The sequence below is a fragment of the Jaculus jaculus genome, chromosome 6 (assembly GCF_020740685.1).
Source record: "Jaculus jaculus isolate mJacJac1 chromosome 6, mJacJac1.mat.Y.cur, whole genome shotgun sequence".
Classification (NCBI taxonomy): Eukaryota; Metazoa; Chordata; class Mammalia; order Rodentia; family Dipodidae; genus Jaculus; species Jaculus jaculus.
In genome coordinates this window covers 32107182-32129240 of record NC_059107.1, presented here as the reverse complement: position 1 = coordinate 32129240, position 22059 = coordinate 32107182, and the positions used below count along the sequence as shown (strand labels likewise).

At 42.8% G+C, this 22059-nt stretch overlaps 1 protein-coding gene across 4 annotated transcripts in view; it reads right to left on the bottom strand.

Annotated features, from left to right (window-relative positions):
- Nucleotides 1-22059, bottom strand: part of Znf346 (zinc finger protein 346) — a 54590-nt gene that overhangs the window by 7313 nt on the left and 25218 nt on the right. For 2 of the 4 annotated variants that reach the window (XM_045153441.1, XM_045153443.1), the window contains one exon: nt 21154-21339. In XM_045153441.1, the coding sequence (XP_045009376.1) occupies nt 21154-21339 (186 nt within the window). Of the gene's footprint in view, nt 1-3233; nt 3328-21153; nt 21340-22059 lie in introns of all 4 variants that reach the window. The other 2 variants (XM_045153442.1, XM_045153444.1) reach the window with 2 other exon arrangements.

Sequence of the window (22059 nt, the reverse complement as noted above, 5' to 3'; positions counted from 1 at the left end):
TATGTGGGTCCTGGGGAATTGAGCCTGGGTCCTTTGGCTTTTCAGGCAAATTCCTTAACTGCTAAGCCATCTTCTCCAGCCCCTGAAACTTCCTTTTTATTTTGATTTTTTGGTTTTTTTTCTTCAAGGTAGGGTCTTTCTCTAGCTCAGGCTGACCTGGCATTCACTCTATAGTTCCAGGCTGGCCTTGAACTCACAGTGATCCTCCTACGTCTGCCTGCGCTGGAATTAAAAGTGTGCGCCACCACACCTGGCCCACACTTTCAACCAAGTCAGTCTGAAGGTTAGGGAAAAGCTAATGGGAGAAAAATAGAGGAGATAATACCTGCTAATGGAGTCATCTTCTGTTGACTAAGAAAAAGGTTCAGTATCCCATTTAAAGAGGTGACTACCTGACTCAGAAGCCCTGGGCTCCTGCTGTACAGTAATGTTGGTACCTGAGGAGTGGGATTACTGCTAGACATCTAACTATGTGGCTTTGGCCTTTTGGAGATGATTTTCAATAGGAATGTGGAAGGATTTGAAAACTTGGCCTCAGAGATCCTTGCAGTGCTGCAAGTACAGCTTGATGGACTCTTCTGGTCAGCGTTGAAAGACCTGAATGTGGTAAGAACTATGAACTATGAGGTTTTGCTTGTGAGGGTGAGAAGGAGCTTTGCGTGGACTGGGCTAGAAGCAGTTTGTGTGAGAGGCTTGGTACTATGGCCATGTCCTGAGAATTTGTGCAGGGTTGCATTGTATAGAAATAGACTGGTGTGATCAGGAATAGATGGTAACACCCTATTGCTGAAGACTCCACATACTGCTGCAAGAACACTGAGAAATCCTGCTGGAACTGAGCTGATAACCTCCTCCATGTAGACTAGCTGACAGAAAGCTAGAAGAAGCCATTCTGCATGTAGTTCAATGGGAGAAAGAGAAATCACCTGTGAAGATAGTCTACAGTGGACACTGCAAGCCTGATATTTGGCCAGCCAGGTCAAATGAACCAATGGGTGCAATAGTAGCATGTCTGTTATGGTGGAAACCAACCACCCTCTAATTGGACTGGAGGCCCGCTCCATGGGAGGAAATACATCCCTGATACTGAAAACTTAAAACGGGTAGTCATGAGCCTTAGGGGTGTAACATCTGCTGCTGTTTGGCTAAATATACTATGCTTATCAAACTGCCCAGTAAGCATTTCTCTTAATGTTCATACCCTTATATTAATGCTACTCTCACTTTTGGTAGAGAATCTTCTCTTTTCAGATGGCAGTGACCGGAGATGACTCAGAAGGCATCATGGTGCTGGAAAGAAGTGACAGGAGTGCTCAGTACTGCAATATCTCTATCACACCTTCCAAGGCTCAGGGTCTATTGTGGAAGAGGTGATGGAAAGAATGTAAGAGCCAAAGGAAGGGTAGGACTCCTTACAATGTGCTCCCCCCAGACACAAAATGGCCAGGATATCCATGACCTCACAATGCCTGACACTACCTACAAAAGACCATTATAATAGGAGGAAAAGATCATGACATCAAAATAAAAGACAGACTGACTGAGATGGGGAGGGGATATGATGGAGAATGGAGTTTCAAAGGGGAAAGTGGGGGAGGGAAGGTATTACCATGGGATATTTTTTTATAATCATGGAAATTATTAATAAAATATTTGAAAAGAAAAAAATGGACTGGTGTGAGAAGAGGGATATGGCAGAGAGGAAAAAAAAAAAAAAAAAAAAAAAAAGAAATCTTTGGGTGAAACTGTTGCCCATTCAGCTACAACTGAGATTACAACCACTAAGACTGGGCCAGTTGGGGGCTGGAAAGATGGCTTAGTAGTTAAGCACTTGCCTGTGAAGCCTAAGGACCCCGTTTTGAGGCTTGATTCTCCAGGACCCAAGTTAGCCAGACGAACAAAGGGGCACACACATCTGGAGTTTGTTTGCAATGGCTGAAGGCCCTGGCACACCCATTCTCTCTATCTGCCTTTTTCTTTCTCTGTCTGTTGCTTTCAAATAAAGAAATGAAAATAAATAAAAAATACTATTAAAAATAAAAAGAGATTGGGGCAGTTGGGGCTGGAAAGATGGCTTAGCAGTTAAGGCGTTTGCCTGCAAAGCCAAAGGACCTTGGTTTGATTCCCCAGGATGCACATAAACCAGACGCACAAGGTGGTGCATGTGTCTGGAATTTGTTTGCAGTGCCTGGAAGACCTGGTATACCCATTGTGTCTCTCTGTCTCTTTGTCTCTGGCTATCTCAAACAAGTAAATAAAATTAAAAAGTAAAAAGATTGGGCCAGCCGACTTGCACTGGGACAACGGGAAGAATGTAGACTCTTTTGAAGGAGCTTCAGTGGTCAAAGAGTGTCCTGTTCTTCAAAGTCTGCTTTATCCCTCCACCCCCTGGGTTAACAAATTGGCACCCTGTCTGGTACTATGAAGTGTAAGAAATACACGAAAGAGAGGGTCACTGAATTTGCAACATGGTCTTGTGTTTTAGAAATGGACAGGGGCACTGTGAAGCAGGTTTACTAGATGCCTGCATGAAGTCCCCATACAACTAACTGTGAGGATGAACTGTGGGTTGCAGTGGAGACACAGTGGAGACGCTAAGATCATGAGATGGCTGCCAAGGAAAGCTGCTGGCCCCTGATGAAGTTTTCCAGGACTGTGAGTAGCCTAGCTGGAAGGGTTGGAATTGGAACTCCAGAGACTTGTTGATGGTTAAAATTATCAGACTTGGAGATTTGACACTAACTAGAGTTGTTGGACTTGGAGCTACAGTTTGATGTTAACCCTGTTTAAATCTTGTATTGGTTGAATATTTCTTTGCTATGCCCAATGCCATCTTTTGCAGTGTGAGTGTTTATTCTGTGTCATTATGGTTTTTTTTTTTTTGGGGGGGGGAAATCTTCTGGTATTATGGCTCAGTTAAAAGACCTTGGACTATAGGAATGTTTAAACATTATTGGGTTTGATAAAAACTATGGGGACTTTTAAAGTTGGATGAATGCATTGTATTTTATATCATGTATGGTTATCAGTTTATGAGAGCCAGGGGCAGAATATGGTTTAATTTTAGTGTTGTGCATAAACTGAAGTGTTCTGAATGCTAGGTTCCCCTCAAGTCTGTAAGCCAAAATAAACCCCTTTTTCCCCCAAAGCTGCTCTTGGTTGGGTGATTTCTGCTAACAATGTGAACCAGACTGCAAAATGTACACTGTTGAATTTCAAAGGATGATACTCACTGGTTCTTGTGTTTGAAACCACTGATGTGAGCTTGGTACTGTTCTATGGAGTTCAGGACTATCTTACACGTCTTGCAGGGATAGCCCTTCCCAGCTGAAACACACATCAAAATGAAGAATGTTAGTTATTCAGTAACAAGGGCTAAGAAGAGACGAAGGTGTTGGACACGACAGTAGATGCCTGTAAATGATAGCTGGGTACCAGAGGCAAGATCAGGAGTGCAAGTCCAGTCTAGGTTACACGGCCCATGTATCAAATTCCCCTCAATACCCCCCCCCCAACAAAAAAAAGGACCAGGAGATGGTTGCTTTTCACAGTGCCTGTGAATATCCTTCTGAGAGCTGAAGAATGGAGCTGAATGAGGGGCTCTGATTAAAATCCCAAAGGTGCGTAGGCGGTACAGCCTGTGTGACTATGGGGCATAGAGCGCTGGACCCTCCTATTTTCATTGTTCCAGTGAATAGTCTGCTTAGACTGTCACTGAGTAGAAGAATGACAGAGCCGAGGAGACATCTGGTGTGTCTTTACCACTATGCTAAGTAGCCTCTTTAAGGGCATCCTTCCCTGGGAGCTCTCTCTGGGAAAGTGCCACTCTTCCTGAGACTGCAATGACAGTAATTAATAACACACTTGTTACAAAAATCAATGTCTTTTTTTGTGTATGTGAAGTTGCATGGATGTGCAGGTGTGCATGCACGTGGAGGCCAGGGTTAAAAAAAAATTACTTGTAGCCGGGTGTGGTGGCGCACGCCTTTAATCCCAGCACTCAGGAGGCAGGGGTAGGAGGATCGCCGTGAGTTCACAGCCACACTGAGACTACAGAGTGAATTTCAGGTCAGCCTGGGCTAGAGTGAGACCCTACACTGAAACTCCCCCCACCCCCCTAAAAAATTATTGGCATGTGTGTGCATATGGGTGTCTAGATGCTGCAAATGAACACCAGACACGTGGGCAATGGGCCACTTTCTGCATCTGACTTATGTCAGATGAGCCCAGGCTGGCAGACCTTGCAAGCAAACAGCTTTCACCACTGAGCAATCTTCCTAACCTCCTACATCTTTCTTTTTACACACAACCCGGCTGACTACCAGGGCTCCTCCAACGACAAAGTGACCTTTTACTAAATGGTCTAGTGCTGACTCAGAAGCCAAGACAGGAGACCAGACTCCTGAATGTCTTCATGTTGACTTGGCTAAGTCCTTTCTCTGATTCTTAGCTTTGTGTAGCCACAAACCAATTATACCATAACTTATAATATGATTATATATAATTATTAAAATAAAACAGCTACCTCTTTTTTGAGATAGGCTCTTATGTATCCCAGGCTGGCCTTGGATTCAATATGTACCAGGCTAACCTTGAATGCTTGACCTTCCTGCTTCCTCCTTTGAGTGGTAAGATTACAGGTATGTGCCACCACACCCCCAGACAGCCACTTACTCCTTTTCTTCTCTTTCCTTCCTTTTTTTGGTTTTGCGAGGTAGGGTTTCACTCTAGCCCAGGCTGACCTGGAATTCACTATGTAGTCTCTGGGTGGCCTTGAACTTTCAGGGATCCTCCTACCTCTGCCTCCCCAGTGCTGGGATTAAAGGCGTGTGCCACCACAGCTGGCCTCAAGTTCTCTTATTTATTTATTTTTTTTTTCAAGGCAGGGTCTCACTCTAGCCCAGGCGGACATGGAATTCACTCTGTAATTCCAGGCTGACCTTGTGCCTACAGCAATCCTCTACCTCTGCCTCCTCAGTGCTGAAATTAACGGGCATGTCACCAGACCCCGTCACTATCAAGTTCTTCACCTACTCTGGTATTACTCTCATCAACAGAATAACTCACAACTTTTTCTCTTACTCTGCAGACAACTCCTTTTCGGTGTAGAGATTTTTTTTTTTTTTTTTTTTTTGGTCTGGTTTTTCAAGGTAGGGTCTCACTCTAGCTCAAGCTGACCTGGAATTCACTATGTAGTCTCAGAGTGGCCTCAGACTCACGGAAATCCTACCTCAGCCTCCCAAGTGCTGGGATTAAAGGCGTGCACCACCATACCCCGCTCAATTTCTTTTAGCTGTTTTGTAATTTCCACTGAAGAAGAAACAACCTCTGATGAACAGACCTAAGGGAAGCCATCTTAGGCCACTCAACCATGTTCACATTCACATTCTTTTTTTGGCGGGGGGTCAAGGTAGGGTTGCACTCTAGCCCAGGCTGCCCTGGAATTCACTATGGAGTCTCAGGATGTTCTTGAACTCACAGCGATCCTCTTACCTGTGCTTTCAGAGTGCTGGGATCAAAGGTGTGTGCCACCATACCTGGCTACATTTTTAAAAATTAATTATTTATTTTACAGAGAAAGAGAGAGAGAAAGAAAGAAAATGGACTCATCAGGGCCTCCAGCCACTGCAAATGAACTCCAGATGCATGTGCCCCCTTGTGCATCTGGCTAACGTGTGTTCTGGAGAATTGAACCTGACTCTTTTGGCTTTGCAGGCAAACAACTTAACCACTAAGCAATTTCTGCAGCCCCCATTCTTTTTTTTTTAAAAAAAAATTATTTATTTTATTTATGAGAGAGAGAGAGTAAGAGGCAGATAGAGAGAATGGGTGTACCAGAGCCTTCAGCCACTGTAAATGAACTCCAGAAGCATGCACCACCTTGTGCATCTGACTTACATGGATCCTGGGAAATTGAACCTGTGTCCTTTGGTTTTACAGGCAAATGCCTTAACAACTAAACCATCCCTCCAGTCCCCAGCTACATCCTTTAGGGGCCATAAGAGAGTAAAGATTAACAAAGAGCAGTAATTACTAGCCTGAGGACGTTATTCCAGTAAAGACATCTAGGGTTAGTCTTGACCTGAGGTCAAGGTGGCCTGGTACTCCATACAAGCTTCATCTGGTGTTTGGTCTTACCCTTATCTGGAGCTCCCTCTACCCAAGTTCTGCTTCTGTAAATCGCACTTGCTTGCTCTTGCAAAAGATAATTGGGGTGGGGGGATGACTGCAGAGCAAGAGGTAGGTCATTGTAAAGGAATGTGATTTCTGCCTTTAAAAACTCACTGTAAAAGTATGAAACTGCTCTCTTCCTTGCTGTACGGGGACAGATGCCAGCTGGCTGAATAAAGGCTCTCCTTTTTCGTTTTTATTCAGGTGGTCTTCTGTTCATTTCTGGTCTGGGCATCACTACATTTGGAGGCCCCAGCAAGATATTATATTTTTCTCACTAAACTGACCCTCTTAATCTGGTCTCATAGTCTTGATTTCTTGGAACTATACTCTGACTGCAGGTTGGAGACTCTATTGGGCGGCTGCTGAGCGATGTTCCTCATCCCCAGGTACATTCTCCAGGCCCCAGCAGGGAGTAGTGGCAGACAGAGGACACCAACACCATGAGCAGAAAGTCATCTGGTCTGAAAACCTCTAGAGGTAAGGAGGATTCAGTGGAAAGTCGGATGCAGCACTAGTTCCCAAATTCCAGACAGTGGTGAGACCTTGCCCCGACCCCTGGTCTGTTTTAGGTCTGTGTGGCCACGTGTCCTTGTCTTTCTGTTTAGTGTTTCTTTTGTCCTTTTGTGCTTAACATTTTTAGATTCTCCTAGGAAACCAGCTATGGAATCTTAAAACTCCACCATGGGACAGACAAGCTCCACTCTAGCCCATTGCAATGTGTCCTCACTAACTTTTCCTTCTTCCGACAGTGGTCGCCTGACTTAGGTGCTACATGAGATGGCTTTTCTTTGAGGAAATTCTATGAATTATACTGTCCATCCTTTGATGTGGTGTGGCCACCAGTGGGAACCTTCAACCACTCAACTGTCAAATGTGTCATCCTTGGGCGACCTGGACACCCTGACCACTCTGGAGGAAATTGGAAAACAAAAACTGAAAATTGGAACTGAGACTAGGCAAATTTTGGTTTGGAAAATATCCTCAATGTGAGGTCTGAAATTCTATAATTCAATGTTTTGGTCTCTGGAGTTGTAAACAGAATAGGAATTTAAAATGGGACTGCACAGCTTCTGAATGAATGAAAGTGTGAGGGGGAGATGGTTGTCTGGAGTCTGTATGACAAGTGCACTTGAAATGAAAGTGTGTGTATGAGTATGTATGGGGCCTACAGCCCTAAGGCTGAAGAATGATTTCTGTTTGGAGCAGTGCCATTTCATTGTGGGAGGTGTCCTTCACCAAACCCACTGTTCTAGATGGCATGGCCAACTTTTACTGTTCAGTATTCCCCAGAAGGAACACTGAAAGTAATTAAGATCATAGGTAAGAAAAAAGTACAAGATTCTCCTATTTTTTTATTTTTATTTTTTAGAGGTAAGGTCTTACTCTAGCTCAGGCTGACCTGGAATTCACTATATAGTCTCAGGGTGGCCTTGAACTCAAGGCAATGTTCCTACCTCTGCCTCCCGAGTGCTGGGATGAAAGGTGTGCATACTACGCCTGGCAAGATTATCCTACTCTTAAAGAAAAATGGCAGGATCAGAAAGCTGCCTTGTAACCCTGAGGGAAGTCCAAAACTCTCCCTGGAATTTAGGAAGGAAAAAAGGGTGGTGGTGGTGGTGGGGTTATGCTGGCTCACTGTGTTCCCCAGAGGCAGGAAGTAGATCAGGAATAATGACGTTCTGGGCCAGTCCAGGCAGATGCACCTGTAATGTATTACTTAGTGCTTTCCCCTGAAGGGCCTGATCTATAGATGACCAGGTATCTGTGGGAATAAAAGAGGGGGCCTAACACCCGTCTCACTGTTGGTCAGAGAGACAAGACACAGATCTCTCTGGGGTTTATACTTTCCCAGGAGAATCCCTGATGGTTCTTTCTTAGCTTTTCTGCCTTGCAGAGCCAGGGGGCTGCAGACACACAGAATCTCAGGATCCTGGCCCCAGCATGATGATGGGTGAGTCCCAAGTAGCTATGAATAGATGGGGACTTCTTGCAAGAAAATTGTAACTATTTTCATATGCTTCTATGGACCTACTATCAGACAACAGCCTCAAGATTTGTGTTTAAATTTAGTACTCAATACTGAGTTTGTCAGAAAATTTCTAATAATGTTCGAATATGCTTTCATATTTTTTTTAAAAAAGTGTTTCAGGATAGTTATAAGAAAAAGGTTTCAAAATTAACAAATGATAAAATATATATGTAGCAGGGTGTAGTGGCACACACCTTTAATCCCAGCACTCGGGAGGCAGAGGTAGAAGGATCACCATGAGTTTGAGGCCAGCCTGAGACTACATAGTGCACTCCAAGTCAGCCTGGGCTAGAGCAAGACCCTACCTTGAAAAAAAAACCAACAAAAAAATCTATATGTATATTTTGGGTAAATAGTATAAGTCAAGTCTGGCCTACTCTTTTATAAAAAGGTTATTTCAAAGTGCCTTTTGAGGAAACAAAAACTTAAATGGTCATATTGAAAGTCTTATGGTAGTTGGGCGTGGTGGTGCACACCTTTAATCCCAGCACTGGGGAGGCAGACGTAGGAGGATTACCCAAGAGTTCAAGGCCAGCCTAAGACTACATAGTGAATTCCAGGTCAGCCTAAGTTAGAGTAAGACCCTACCTTGGAAAACCAAAAAAAAAAAAAAAAAGAGGTCTTATGATAAAGAAAATAAAAGTTTTTGTTGGTAGTTATCAGATGAACTGACTAAGGAAGTTAAAGTTTAAATGTTGGGTGTTAAATGTTTGATGAAAAATATTGTTACAGAGTGGTTATACAGATTGTAAGGTAAAAGTCTGTGGATGAAGGAATGAGTAAGCTTAAACAGAAAGTTCGAGACAAAGTTGATTATCCAAGTCTTAAGGTACTTGACCAGATTACAGACTTTTTGAGATATAAAATGACTATTAGCCTAGGGCTTACATCAGACTAACAAAGTATGGCCCTGGCTGGTAGCAGGTAGCTATGGTATTCAGGCTGTAAACTTAAAACTTTAACTCACTGATGTTAATCTGGGCATGATAATGGTTGTGAAAGACTAACTTTAGAGTACCCAACCAAGCTAGCTATGTTCCTCTATTTGTCAACCTTTTAACTAAGACTTAAGGTTAAAATTGGCTCACTAGTATTTAATTATCTAGTAGGTTATTATATCTAAAACTCTATCTCAAAAAAAAGAATCTCACAGAGAAAGCATTTTTTTTTTCTATTTTATAAGGTAAATAAACCACATTTGAAGACACTGAATAGTATTTATCTGTCACAAACTTGGACACTATTTACTTCATGGTGAACAGTAAAAGAAAGTTCTAAACAAAGTTATGTTGTGATTTAAGATGTAATTCCTCAATTAAGGTTTGAGTAGTTATAGGCTGTGTCATGAAATTGTGTGTGTTTGGAATTTACTATAGTTGTATAAAACTGATTTGGGAGAGATTGTAAATATTTCTTTCCGGTTCAGCAGTTAAAAGGTGCCTGTTTACAGAGCCAGATACACATAGTGCTGCATGCATTTGGAGATTGTTTGCAGTGGCAAGTGGCCCTGGCATGCCCTTTCCCTCTCTTTTCCATGAGACTTACCTCCTTTTTTATTAGATCATGGCAGTTTAATCCTGTTCCTCTATTCTTTGAGTATGTTAGATATAGCTAAATTAATTTCAGAAACTGACTTAAGTCTTATTTAGCTTTTAAAAGCACTAAATCTCAGCCAGGTGTGGTGGCGCACACCTTTAATCCCAGCACTCAGGAGGCAGAGGTGGGAGAATTGCTGTGAATTCAAGGCCACCCTGAGACTACATAGTGAATTCCAAGGCAGCCTGAGCTAAGAGCAATACTACCTCGGAAAAATCAAAAGTGCCAAATCTCCTCATAAAGAAAATATATACATAAGATAATATTGTATACAGGTATCCCAATTCTGATGAGCTTCAAAAATTGTAAAGTTTTTCATGTCTTTATATTTAAGCCAAAAATGTTACTTACTACTTGTGGTGGTTTGATTCAGGTGTCCCCCCAAAACTTAGGTATTCTGAATGCTAGCCTCCCCAGCTGATGGCAATTGGAAATTAAAGGAGGCAGTGTATTGTTGGGAGCGGGCATATGGGTGTTATAGCCAGTTTCCCCTTGCCATTGTTTGGCACACTCTCCTGTTGCTATGGTCCATCTTGTGTTGGTCAGGAGGTGATGTCCACCCTCTGCTCATGCCATCATTTTCCCTGCCATTGTGGAGCTTCCCCTTGAGTCTGTAAGCCAAAATAAACCTTTATTTTTCTCTCATAAGCTGCTGTTGGTCGGGTGACTTCTGCCAGCAATGTGAACTTGACTGCAACACTATATAATATAGATTTCTTGTTTATTTTGAATTTTGTTAGCAGATTTTTTGTTTGTAGTTTACTCTCTGTAGCCTCATGTGCCTTAAATATATAAGCTCTACTCTTTTTTTTTTTTTTTTTTTTGGTTTTTCGAGGTAGGGTTTCACTCTAGCCCAGGCTGACCTGGACTTCACTATGGAGTCTCAGGGTGGCCTCGAACTTATGGCGATCCTCCTACCTCTGCCTCCTGAGTGCTGGGATTAAAGGCGTGCACCACCACGCCCAGCTTAAACTCTACTTTTTGTTAATATGAGACTTTTTCAGATATCAGAATATTATAATTTGGTTTATGCAAAGTCCATGATGTTTGGCTATTAAAAAGCCAAACTATTCAGTAGCAATAGAATATAAAAGAAAGTGAAAACTTTTAGATCTTACGTTTCATTTGCTTAATGTTTTTTTGGCCAGTCATTGAAAAACCTTAAAAATAATCTAAACTTTTTCTTAATTTTGTTTTTCCTCTTGGGAAAAAAAAAAAAAAAAGGCTAGAGTAATTTTTTTTTTCTTTTCAGTTTTTTAATTTTATTTTTATTTTTTTAAAATTATTTATTTATTTATTTGAGAGCGACAGACACAGAGAGAAAGACAGATAGAGGGAGAGAGAGAGAATGGGCGCGCCGGGGCTTCCAGCCTCTGCAAACGAACTCCAGACGCGTGCGCCCCCTTGTGCATCTGGCTAACGTGGGACCTGGGGAACCGAGCCTCGAACCAGGGTCCTTAGGCTTCACAGGCAAGCGCTTAACCGCTAAGCCATCTCTCCAGCCCTCTTTTCAGTTTTTTTGAGGTAGGGTCTTGCTCTAGTCCAGGCTGACCTGGAATTCACTATGTAGTCTCAGGGTGGCCTCGAAATTATGGCAATCCTCCTACCTCTGCCTCCCAAGTGCTGGGATTAAAGGCATGTATCACCATGCCTGGCTAAAACTCATCTGCTAAGCCAAAGGATCCTGGTTTGATTCTCCAAGACCCATGTAAGCCAGATGCACAAGGGGGCACATGCATCTGGAATTCATTTGCAGTGGCTGGTGGCCCTGGCATGCCCATTCTTTCTTTCTTGGTCTTGTGCTCAGTGGAAGCCTCTGACCATTCTCTCTCTCCCCCTCTTTCTTTCTCTCAAATAAATAAATAAAATATTTAAAAAAAAATTTTTTAAAGTGACATTGGGCTGGAGGGATGGCTTAGCAGTTAATGGGTTTGCCTGCAAAGCCAAAGGACCCTGGTTTGATTCCCCAGGACCCACATAAGGCAGAGGCACAGGGGAGGGTGCATGTGTCTGGAATTCATCTGCAGTGGCTGGAGGCCTTGGTGCACCCATTCTCTCTCTAATAAACAAAACTTAAAAAAAGTTTTTTTTTTTTTTTTAAGTGACTTATTGGAGCTGGAGAGATGACTTGGTGGTTAAAGTGCTTGCCTACAAAGCCAAAGGACCCAGATTTGATTCTCCAGTACCCACACAGGATAGATGCACAAGGTGGCACATGCAGGAGTTTGTTTACACTGGTTACAGGCCCTAGCACACCTATTCTCTCCCTCCCTCCCTCTCTCTCCCTCTGAGAGAGAGAAAATGGGTGCGCCAAGGCCTCCAGCCACTGCAAACTACCTCCAGATGCATGTACCCCCTTGTGCATCTGGCTTACATGGGTGCTGAGGAGTTGAACCTGGGTCCTTTTGGCTTTACAGGATAAGTGCCTTAACCACTAATCAATCTCTCCAGCCCCAGCCCCTACATTTTAAATGCTCTAGTCAAGTTTATCCAACAAAGAATTTCCTCAGTAAAATTAATGGTTCTCAGGACTGAGTATGAGGCTATGGTAACTGATGAGTCTAAGATGTGATGACTCAAGTTACTAAAACCAGTGGGGAATAAAATAACCTCTGGTGAACAGACCTAAGGGAAACCACCTTAGGCCTCTCAGCCATTTTGACATTCTCTTGGAGCCATAAGAAAGTAAAGATTAACACAGAGCTGTAACTACATGCCTGAGGGCATTATTCCACTAAAGACATCTAGGGTTAGTCTTGACCTGAGGTCAAGATGGCCTGGTACTCCATACAAGCTTCATCTGGTGTTTGGTCTTGCCTTGTCTGGAGCTCCCTCTACCCAAGTTCTGCTTCTGTAAATTGTGCTTGCTTGCTCTTGCAAAAGATAATTGGGGTGAGGGGGATGATTGCGGAGCAAGGGGTAGGTCATTGTAAAGGAATGTGATTTCTGCCTTTAAAAACTCACTGTAGGGCTGGAGAGATGGCTTAGCGGTTAAGTGCTTGCCTGTGAAGCCTAAGGACCCCGGTTCAAGGCTCAATTCCCCAGGACCCACGTTAGCCAGATGCACAAGGGGGCGCACACATCTGGAGTTCATTTGCAGTGGCTGGAGGCCCTGGTGCGCCCACTCTCTCTGTGTCTTTCTCTGCCTCTTTCTCACTCTGTCTGTCGCTCTCAAATAATAAAAACAAACAAAAAAAATTAAAAAAATAAAAACCTCACTGTAAAAGTATGAGACTGCTCTCCTCCTTGCTGTGAGGAGACAGATGCCAGCTGGCTTTCTTTTCTTTTCTTTTCTTTTTTTTTTGCTGGCTGGCTTAATAAAGACTCTCCTTTTTAATTTTTATTCAGGTGGTCTTCTGTTCATTTCTGGTCTGGGATTCACTACAAAAAGACCTTTCATTTCCTTAGTTAAATGTATTCTTTAAAATGTCCCTTCTCAGCCGGGCATGGTGGTGCATGTCTTTAATCCCAGCACTTGGGAGGCAGAGGTAGGAGGATCGCCATGAGTTCAAGGCTATCCTGAGACTACATAGTGAATTCCAGGTCAGCTTGGGCTAGAGTGAGACCCTAATTTGGGGGGGAGAGGGGGGAAAAGAAAAATAAGAAAAGCAGGCTGGAGAGATGGCGTAGTGGTAAGGTGCTTGTCTGCAAAGGCCAAGGATGTAGGTTTGATTCCCCAGTACTCACATAAGCCAGATGCATATGGTAGCACATGTGTCTGGAGTTCATTTGCAGTGGCTAGAGTCCCTAGCGTGCCCATTATATTTGTCTCTTCCTCTCTCTGTCTCCCCCTCTCTCTTAAATCTTAAAAAAAAAAAAAAAAAAAAAATAGAATTAAGAATCTAGAAGGACTAAACCTGGACCTACCATTGTGGCTAGCTAGCTCAGCCCCATTCAGAACACCCCCCATGACCCTTTTACCCTTGGCTTTACCCCTTCCTGTTTTCTATGAGCAGAGCTATTCATATGCTCTCCTCTTAATCTGATAGTTTCTCTAAACTTAAAAACATAATAGTAACATGCAATAAATCAATCAACAACCCCTGTACTCCCCCTCCCCCTCCAAAAGACACCAGAGTCAAGAGTAAGGCAGGTATGGGTTAGAGAGATGGTTCAGTGGTTAAGGTGTTTGCCTTTGAAGCCTAAGGACCCAGGTTCAATTCCCCAGTATCCATGTAAGCCAGATGCACAAGGTGGCACATGCATCTGGAGTTTGTTTACAGTGGCTGGAAGCCCTGGCATGCCCATGCTTGCTCTCTCTCTCTCTCTCTGCCTTTTTCTCTCTCTCAAATAAATAAGCTATTAAAAATGAGGTAAGGTAGGTATAATCTTAGCACTCAGGAAGCTGAGGTAAGAGGATGGAGGATCTCCAGCCCCATGTGATGTTTTAACACATCAAAGCAGTCAAGAAATTCTAAGCAAAAAAATTAAAGTCAGGGCTGGAGAGATGGCTTAGCAGTTAAGGCATTTCCTTGCGAAGCCTACAGATCCATGTTCTATTCTCCAGATCCCACATAAGCCAAATACACAAAGTGACCACATGGGCAAGGCAGCACATTCACACAAGGGGACACATGCATCTGGAGTTCAACTGCAGTGGCTGGAGGTCCTGCTGGGACCAATTCTCTCTCTTGAATTAAAAAAAAAAAAAAGAAAAGAAAAAGAAAAACAACGAAGAAAATGTGAAGTTAGCCAGGCATGGTGGCCCTCTGATGCCTGCCACCTTGGAGGCAGGGTAGGAAGATCACTGTGCGTTTTGAGGCCATCCTGAGAATTCCATGTCAGCCTGGGCTAGAGCAAGACCCTACCTTAAACTCCTTCCCCCTCAAAATATTTCCAAGGTGGGGGGCACTCCAGAGCCTCCTGCCACTGCAAACAAACTCCACACATCACTTTGCTCATCTGCCTTTACATGGGTACTGGGGGGATAGAACCTGGTCCATAAAGATTTGCATGCAATGCCGGGCGTGGTAGTGCATGCCTTTAATCCCAGCACTCGGGAGGCAGAGGTAGGAGGATCACCGTGAGTTCAAGGCCTCAGGAGACTACAGAGTTAATTCCAGGGCAGCCTGGACCAGAGTGAGACCCTACCTCGAAAAACCAAAAAGAAAAAAAAAAAAAATTGCATGCAAGTGCCTTTCACTGCTGATCTACCTCTCCAGCCCCACGCTCAGTTTCCTTGTTTCCTTCCTTCCTTCTTCCCTCCCTCCCTTTCTCCATCCCTCCTTCCCTCCTTCCCTCCTTTAGCCACTGCAACCCAACTCCAGACGGTGTGCCCTCTTGTGGGCACATGCAAACTTGTGTACTTGTATCACCTTGCGCATCTGGCTTACGTAGGATCTGGAGAGTTGAAAATGGGTCCTTAGACTTCATGAACAAGCACCCTAACCACTAAGATATCTCTCCAGCCCACACCCAGTTTTTATGTGGGTGATGGGGATCAGGCTTGTACAGCAAGTGCTTTCACCTGCTAAGCCTTTATCCCAGCAGCTGTGTGTGTGTGTGTGTGTGTGTGTGTGTGTGTGTGTATGCATAGAATATACTTTTTTTTTTTTTTTTTTTGGCCTTTTGAGGTAGGGTCTTGCTCTACCCCAGGGAGACACTCAAGGTGATCCTCCTATCTCTGCCCCCAAGTTCTGGGATTAAAGGCCTGTGCCACCATGCCTGGCAGTTTTTATTTATTATGCAATGTGTAATGTCTTTACCAACACTACAACTATAAAGAACACAATTCCAAATATCGTACTTTTTAGCTTGGAGAGATCACAGTCTGCAGACTCATTTACTTATATTAGACAAGATTAACCTCATTCAAAACTTACTGCAGTTTACAACTTCACATAAATACAGAAATTGATGCAATTAAAATCTTCAGGATTTTTTTATTTTTAGATTATAACTTATCTGTAAGCTATAATTACCTGCTCCATAATCACCAATGGTTATGGTTCAATTTAACTACATCAATTACAAATCTCATATCCTTAAGTGTAAATGAAAACTACAATTTCTTTCCAAAAGGCTCAGGGTGTCCAAATTTCAAAAAAGTGTTTTCCCCTCCCACCTTTTCAGACATTTCAAATAAATAAAACTAAAAATAACATGCAACCTGCAACATGCAGTAATAACAATCGCTTGATGTATAAAATTTTAACTATGGCCCCCAGTTATTTTAGGACAGACACACACAAAAATGGCTGCCTACCAATCTGTCTGTCACAAGTTAGAAACACTACATTTAAGAATTAACATGAGGGTTTCAAGTTTCCTTTATATCTTTGTGCTTATTTTGTTTCAGGATGTTACTACAGCTTTGATATTTGTATAGCCCATGTTTATGTACCCTAAAATGTAATCATTTAAAATGCCAAGAGTTACATTTATGGTGGAACTGTGGGAATTTAAAAAAAGCAACTAAAATGTTCTTAGCTGTGTATCAGCCTAATTTCTAAATACTTCTAAGTAAAGTGAAATTGAAAACTATGCTTTAGGTTGCATCTTTAATTTAAAAATCCCTCTGCCAATAGCAGCCTGCAACATAGCACCTTTTCTCATCTGCTTTAAGGAAAATGTTTTGAGTTTTACTCTGAATAGTTGATTTTTGAATAGCCTAATGCTTCTCATACATCTTTGGTAAAAGCTCCATTATACATATGGCCAAAACTTGAAGGACTAATACTGTCCAACTTATATACCATGATATCTGGCTCAATTTTAATTTTTAGACACCCTCATAAACAAAACCACTCCGCCTCTTCTGTCTACTGCCCTTGCAGCCTACATTTCTGAAATTCCCTAGGTTTAAGTTCTTGAGGATCACTAAAATTAATCCTTAAGGCTATGTGAGACCAGATGCTGCTTCAAAATTCTGAATCAAGCATTAACATTTGGTTCAAAATATTATCGCAGAGGTCTTAATCTAGTTACTGGTCCTAACCAGCTTACCACGTTAAGATCTGGATATCTACCACCAGTGATGCAATGCTTTCTCTTAAAAATTAAGTTTATATTCATTGTCATCTGCAGGTTCTCTCTTCATCCTACTTCCCCTTTAATTGTCTTCCCTCTAGTCTACACAGCATTCATTCATCACATTTCCTTCCTTAAAGGAGATACTGTACTACTGAACCAACAGGGTAACTATTTGCATGAGTTAATCCTATGATCAAGCAAAACTAAATACTTCTTTTTAATATAAAAAACATCTTTTCCAATGTTCTAATTAATGGAGATGGGGACCACCTATCTATAAAAATGACACATCTTAAGCTTAATCAGCTGCTGTAATGTGAAAACAGGAATGTTTAATTTTTTAAAGTTTTATTTATTTATTTATTTTACAGAGAAAGAGGGGGAGAGAGAAAAAGAATCAGAGAATATGGGCATGCCAGGCCCTCCAGCTACTGCAAACGAACTCGACACGTGTGCCCCCTTGTGCATCTGGCTAACATGGGTTCTGGGGAATTGAACCTGGGTCCTTTGGCTTTGCAGTCAAACACCTTAACCGCTAAGCCATCCCTCCAGCCCCAGGAATATTTTTTCAACTAGGTAAAAGGTGCATAATAGTTTGAATTGTTAAATGTTTTAGTAATTTTTAAAACTACTCATCTTAGGCATTTGTGCCTGGCACTTAAAAAAATACTTAATTTTTTTTGGCGGGGGGGGGTAGAGTGGGAAGAGACAATGGGAGTACCAGGGCCTCCAGCCACTGCAAACTAACTCCAGATGCATGTGCATCTGGCTTATGTGGGTACAGGGGAATTGAACCTGGGTCCTTAGGCTTTACAGGAAAGTGCCTTAACTGCTAAGTCCTCTCTCCAGCCTGCTTTTTTCTGGATTTTACTTTTCCAAGGTAGGGTCTCACTCTAGCCCAGGCTGACCTGAGATTCACTATGTAGTCTCAGGGTGGCCTCAAACTCACAGTGATGCTCCTACCTCTGCCTCCTGAGGGTTGGGATTAAAGGTGTGCACTACCACATTCCCCCCTCCGCCTTTTTAAATTTTATTTTTTAAAAATTATTTTTGTTTATTTTTATTTATTTACTTGAGAGCAACAGAGAAAGAAAGAGGGAGAGTGAGAGAGAGAGAGAAAGAGAGAGAGAGAGAGAGAGAATGAGAATGGGTGCACTGGGGCCTCCAGCCACTGCAAACTAACTTCAGACACATGCTCCCCCTTGTGCATCTGGCTAACGTGGGTCCTGGGGAATCGAGCCTTGAACTAGGGTCCTTAGGCTTCACAGGCAAGCGCTTAGCCACTAAGCCATCTCTTCAGCCCTTAAAATTTATTTTTATTTGAGTCAGAGAGAGGGAATGGATACACCAGGGTCCCCAGCCACTACAAACAAACAGCGCCACCTTGTGTATCTATCTTATTTGGGACATGGAGAATTGAACCTGGGTCCTTTGGCTTTGTAGGCAAGTGCCTTGATTGCTAAGCCGTCTCTCTAGCCTCACTTTTTGTTGTTTGGACCAGGGTCTTCCTGTGTAGCCCTGGCTGGCAGGATACTCAGTCTGACCTCAAGCTTGTAGCAATCCTTCAACTTTACCCTGCTAAATGCTGGGACCAAGCAACACTGTGCTCAGGTTCACATCTAGCTTATTATCATGAGAATTGAAATTCTGTTGCAACTATTTTTAGTTTGTGATAGGCATGACAGCCAGGAATAGTGGCACAGGCCTTTAATCCCAGCACTTGAGAGGCAGAGGTAGCAGGATCACCAGCCAGCCTGGGAGTACAGAGTGAATTACTACTCAGCTGGAGAATCAGCCCTATCTCAAAATAATAAGTATAGATAAAAACGTAAGTATATAATATTTAATCAAAATATATTAAATAAATATAAAAATAAAAGTAACAGTAACAATATAGGTAGTAAACGAGATGTGGTGGTGCATATTCTTAATCTCAGCACTCAGAAGGCAGAGGTAGGACTGCTGTGAATTCAAAGTCAGCCTGGGAGTTCCAGGTCAATCTGGGCTAGAGTAAAACACTACCATGAAAAAACAAAACAAAACAATATATATATACACACACACGCATATGCAATTTAAAAAAAGCATCATAGCACATACCTGTAATCTCTGGATGTGTGTGAGGGAATTTCTAGAATGGGTTAAGTGAGGTGGGAAGCCTCACTCATGTGCTGGAGTCCCAGAATGAATAAAAGGAAGCAAGCAAGCAAACTGCCAGCATGCACTGATCTCTCTCAACTTCTTCACACCCATTCATGCTCCTGCCTCCATGCCTTTCCCACCTAATGGACTGTAAACACAAATAAACCCTTCCTCCTTTAGGTTGCTTTTCTCAGATATTTTGTCACAGCAACAAGAAAAGTAACTAGCGGAGTGTGGTGGTGGTCCATACCTTTAATTCTAGCACTTGGAAGGCTGAGGTAGAAGGATTGCTGTGAGCTCAAATCCAATCTGGGCTAGAGTGATACCCTGCTTCAGGGAAAAAAAAAAGAGTAATACAGATCCCTGACAAAGTTCCTTCTCAGGGCCAGAGTCGGTGTGCTTGGGATTGTGCTTTTGGAGAATACTCTTCAAAACAACCTTTTCTTTTTCCCTTTTTTGAGACAGAGTGTAGTTGCATATCCCAGGCTGGCCTGGGGCCCATAATCCTCCTGCCTCCAGAGGAATTCTGGGATTATAGATGTGCAACACCACAGTGCTGGGTCTAGGAACCTGTTTTCGTAGAGGACCAGGGGCCGATTTGCTCTCACTCAAGTGAACAAGAGCCAGGTGGTGATCAGATGAAGGGCCCTGACACACTGAGGAACACGTCTGCCTCATGCTCCTCATAGCCTGTCATGAGGGTTGAAGGGCCTAGTGGGTCTGGCTGGCTCTTCTGGATTGAGCTTTGCGGTCCTTTTTTTTAGTGTCTAGATCCTGTTCCTCTTGCCTCTAGTCTATCAGTGAAGATCTGCAGAGCTGGCAAAGGAATGGTGCTACCCATACTCTCAAATGAAGGAGCAATTGGCTTTGCTCTGGTAATAAAGTCTGCTGAGCTACATGTGTCCTGCAAACATAAGCAACATGACCTGGCTTGGAACAGGTTCATTCCATGGCACTAGATAAGTAATCCCTAGAACTCTCCTAAGGGACGTGGCTATCACTTTCTTCCCCTTGCTTTCTGGTCACTGATTTGTACATTCCATCTGTGTCAGTGTGGCTCAGGAGCCAACTGTGTTGTATGACTCCCTTTCTGGGTGACTACTGGAGAAACATGATCCCACTCCTTGCCCATAGGTGTGTCTGGAAAATCTATGGCACCTGCTTGGTCATCATCCCCATGATTATAGGGAAAGTACAGATTTAAAAAGCAGGTTTGGGACAGAGAGATGGCCTAGCAGTTAAGGTGCTTGCCTGTGAAGCCTAAGGACCCATGTTCAACTCACCAGATCCCACATAGACCAGACACACAAAGGTGAGGCAAGCACAAGGTCACACATGCCCACTAGGTGGCACAAGTATCTGAAGTTCAATTTCAGTGGCTGAGACCCTGTACCAATTCTCTCTTTCTCTCTCCCCCACCCTTCTCTTTAAAAATAAATAAATAAATAAATAAAAAGTAGGTTCCCTGAGCCCAAAATGTTCTACAACTGGATTCCAAGGGGGTCTCAACTTCAAGGACTCCAAAGTACCTTAGGCTCTTGGCCCAAATCTAACTTGCAGACAGGGTTTTACTCAAACAGCATTTAAATTTTTTAAAATTTAGCCCCATATTTTAAAGAAATCCTAGAAATTCCTATGCAAATCTCCTTTCCTTAGTTTTTTTGCTTTGTTTTGAGCCAGGATCAGGGTTTCACTCTAACCCAGACTGACTTAGTACTAACTATGTAGTCCAGGCTGGCCTTGTATTCAAGATGATCCTCTTTGCCTCAACCTCCCAAGTTCTGAGATTATAGGCATGAGTCACCATGCCAAGCACCTTAGTATTTAAAAAAAACAAAGATGGTTGCTTACCATCATGGAAGTTATTAATTATAAATAAACAAATTAATTTTTAAAAAAAGATGGTAAAACCAGTCTAGGCTGTGAATAGTCTTTAGCTGAATGTAGCCATTTCTGGCTCTCACTATTTAAATTACTTTTTTTGGGGGGGGGGTGTAGGGTCTTACTATGTAGCCCAGGCCTCAAACATGGCCTCAGACATGCAATCAAACCTCCTGTCTCAGTTCCACAAGTTCTGGGATTACAGGAATGCACCACCAGGCCTGGCCTGCCTGGCTTCTTCAGGCATCTGAGCGTGCAAACCTGGAGAAGATCCAGTGAGAAGTGTCCACTTGGCTAATCCAGGGAGCCCCAGTGCTCAAGCACTGATCTAGCTCTAGATATGAGCTGAGCCTTCTCACCTGGTAAGTCCGTGACAGCAGGGTCCGCCAGTCGCCCATAATGTGCCATGAGTTTGAGCTTGGTCTCTTGCTTCCTGTGTTTCTTGCCCATATAATGCTGTTGAGCCATGGCAGGGTCGTTGAAAGTTGCATGGCAGAGGCTGCAGAACTTGTCTGGGTCTATCACCTCTCTATTCTGGTGCAAGGCTAAGGTGGAGGCCACAAGGAAAGGATTTGTGAGGTGTTTTGACAGAGCTATGGTGAGTTCAAACAGAAACAATGAAAAAAACAAAAACAAAAACACCCCAAACCCCAGAAGGTGGTAAGCTTCTGAGTATGTTGAAGAGAGAGACAGTGTCACTAGCTAACCACACGTGTAGATGTGGCACTGCCTATGTGAGTCACATAGCAAACACCTTCTGCAATTGGGAAAACTGGGAAGATTGGAAGATCCCAAAGAGCAACTAAGTTGCTTAACAACTTTTTTTTTTTTAATTGATAGCTTCCATACTTACAATGAACCATAATAATCCCTTCCCCTCCCCCTGTTTAACAGCTTTAACAACTCTAGGCACATAACCCTAATTTCTCCTACTCTGAAGAGGCCTTAAAGTTCTGTCATTGAGTTGCCTAACTTTAACAGACCTGCATGTAGTTTGCAGTCTTTCTATGCCTTAGCATTTCTTGGAATTTCAAAGCAAGTGGGATAAGAGATACGAGTATTTTATTACCATCCTCCAAGTACTCCAGTTTCAGAGCTAGGACAATGTCCTGATGTTAAATTGAAGCTCTGGGCTCATAGAGAGGGTCAGGCAACCAGATGAGGAATGCCTTTTAGATTACATAATATATTCAATCAAGTGAAGAAGAAGATGCAGTAACAATTAGTTACATTTTATATATACAGTCATTCCCCTCTTTGATTCC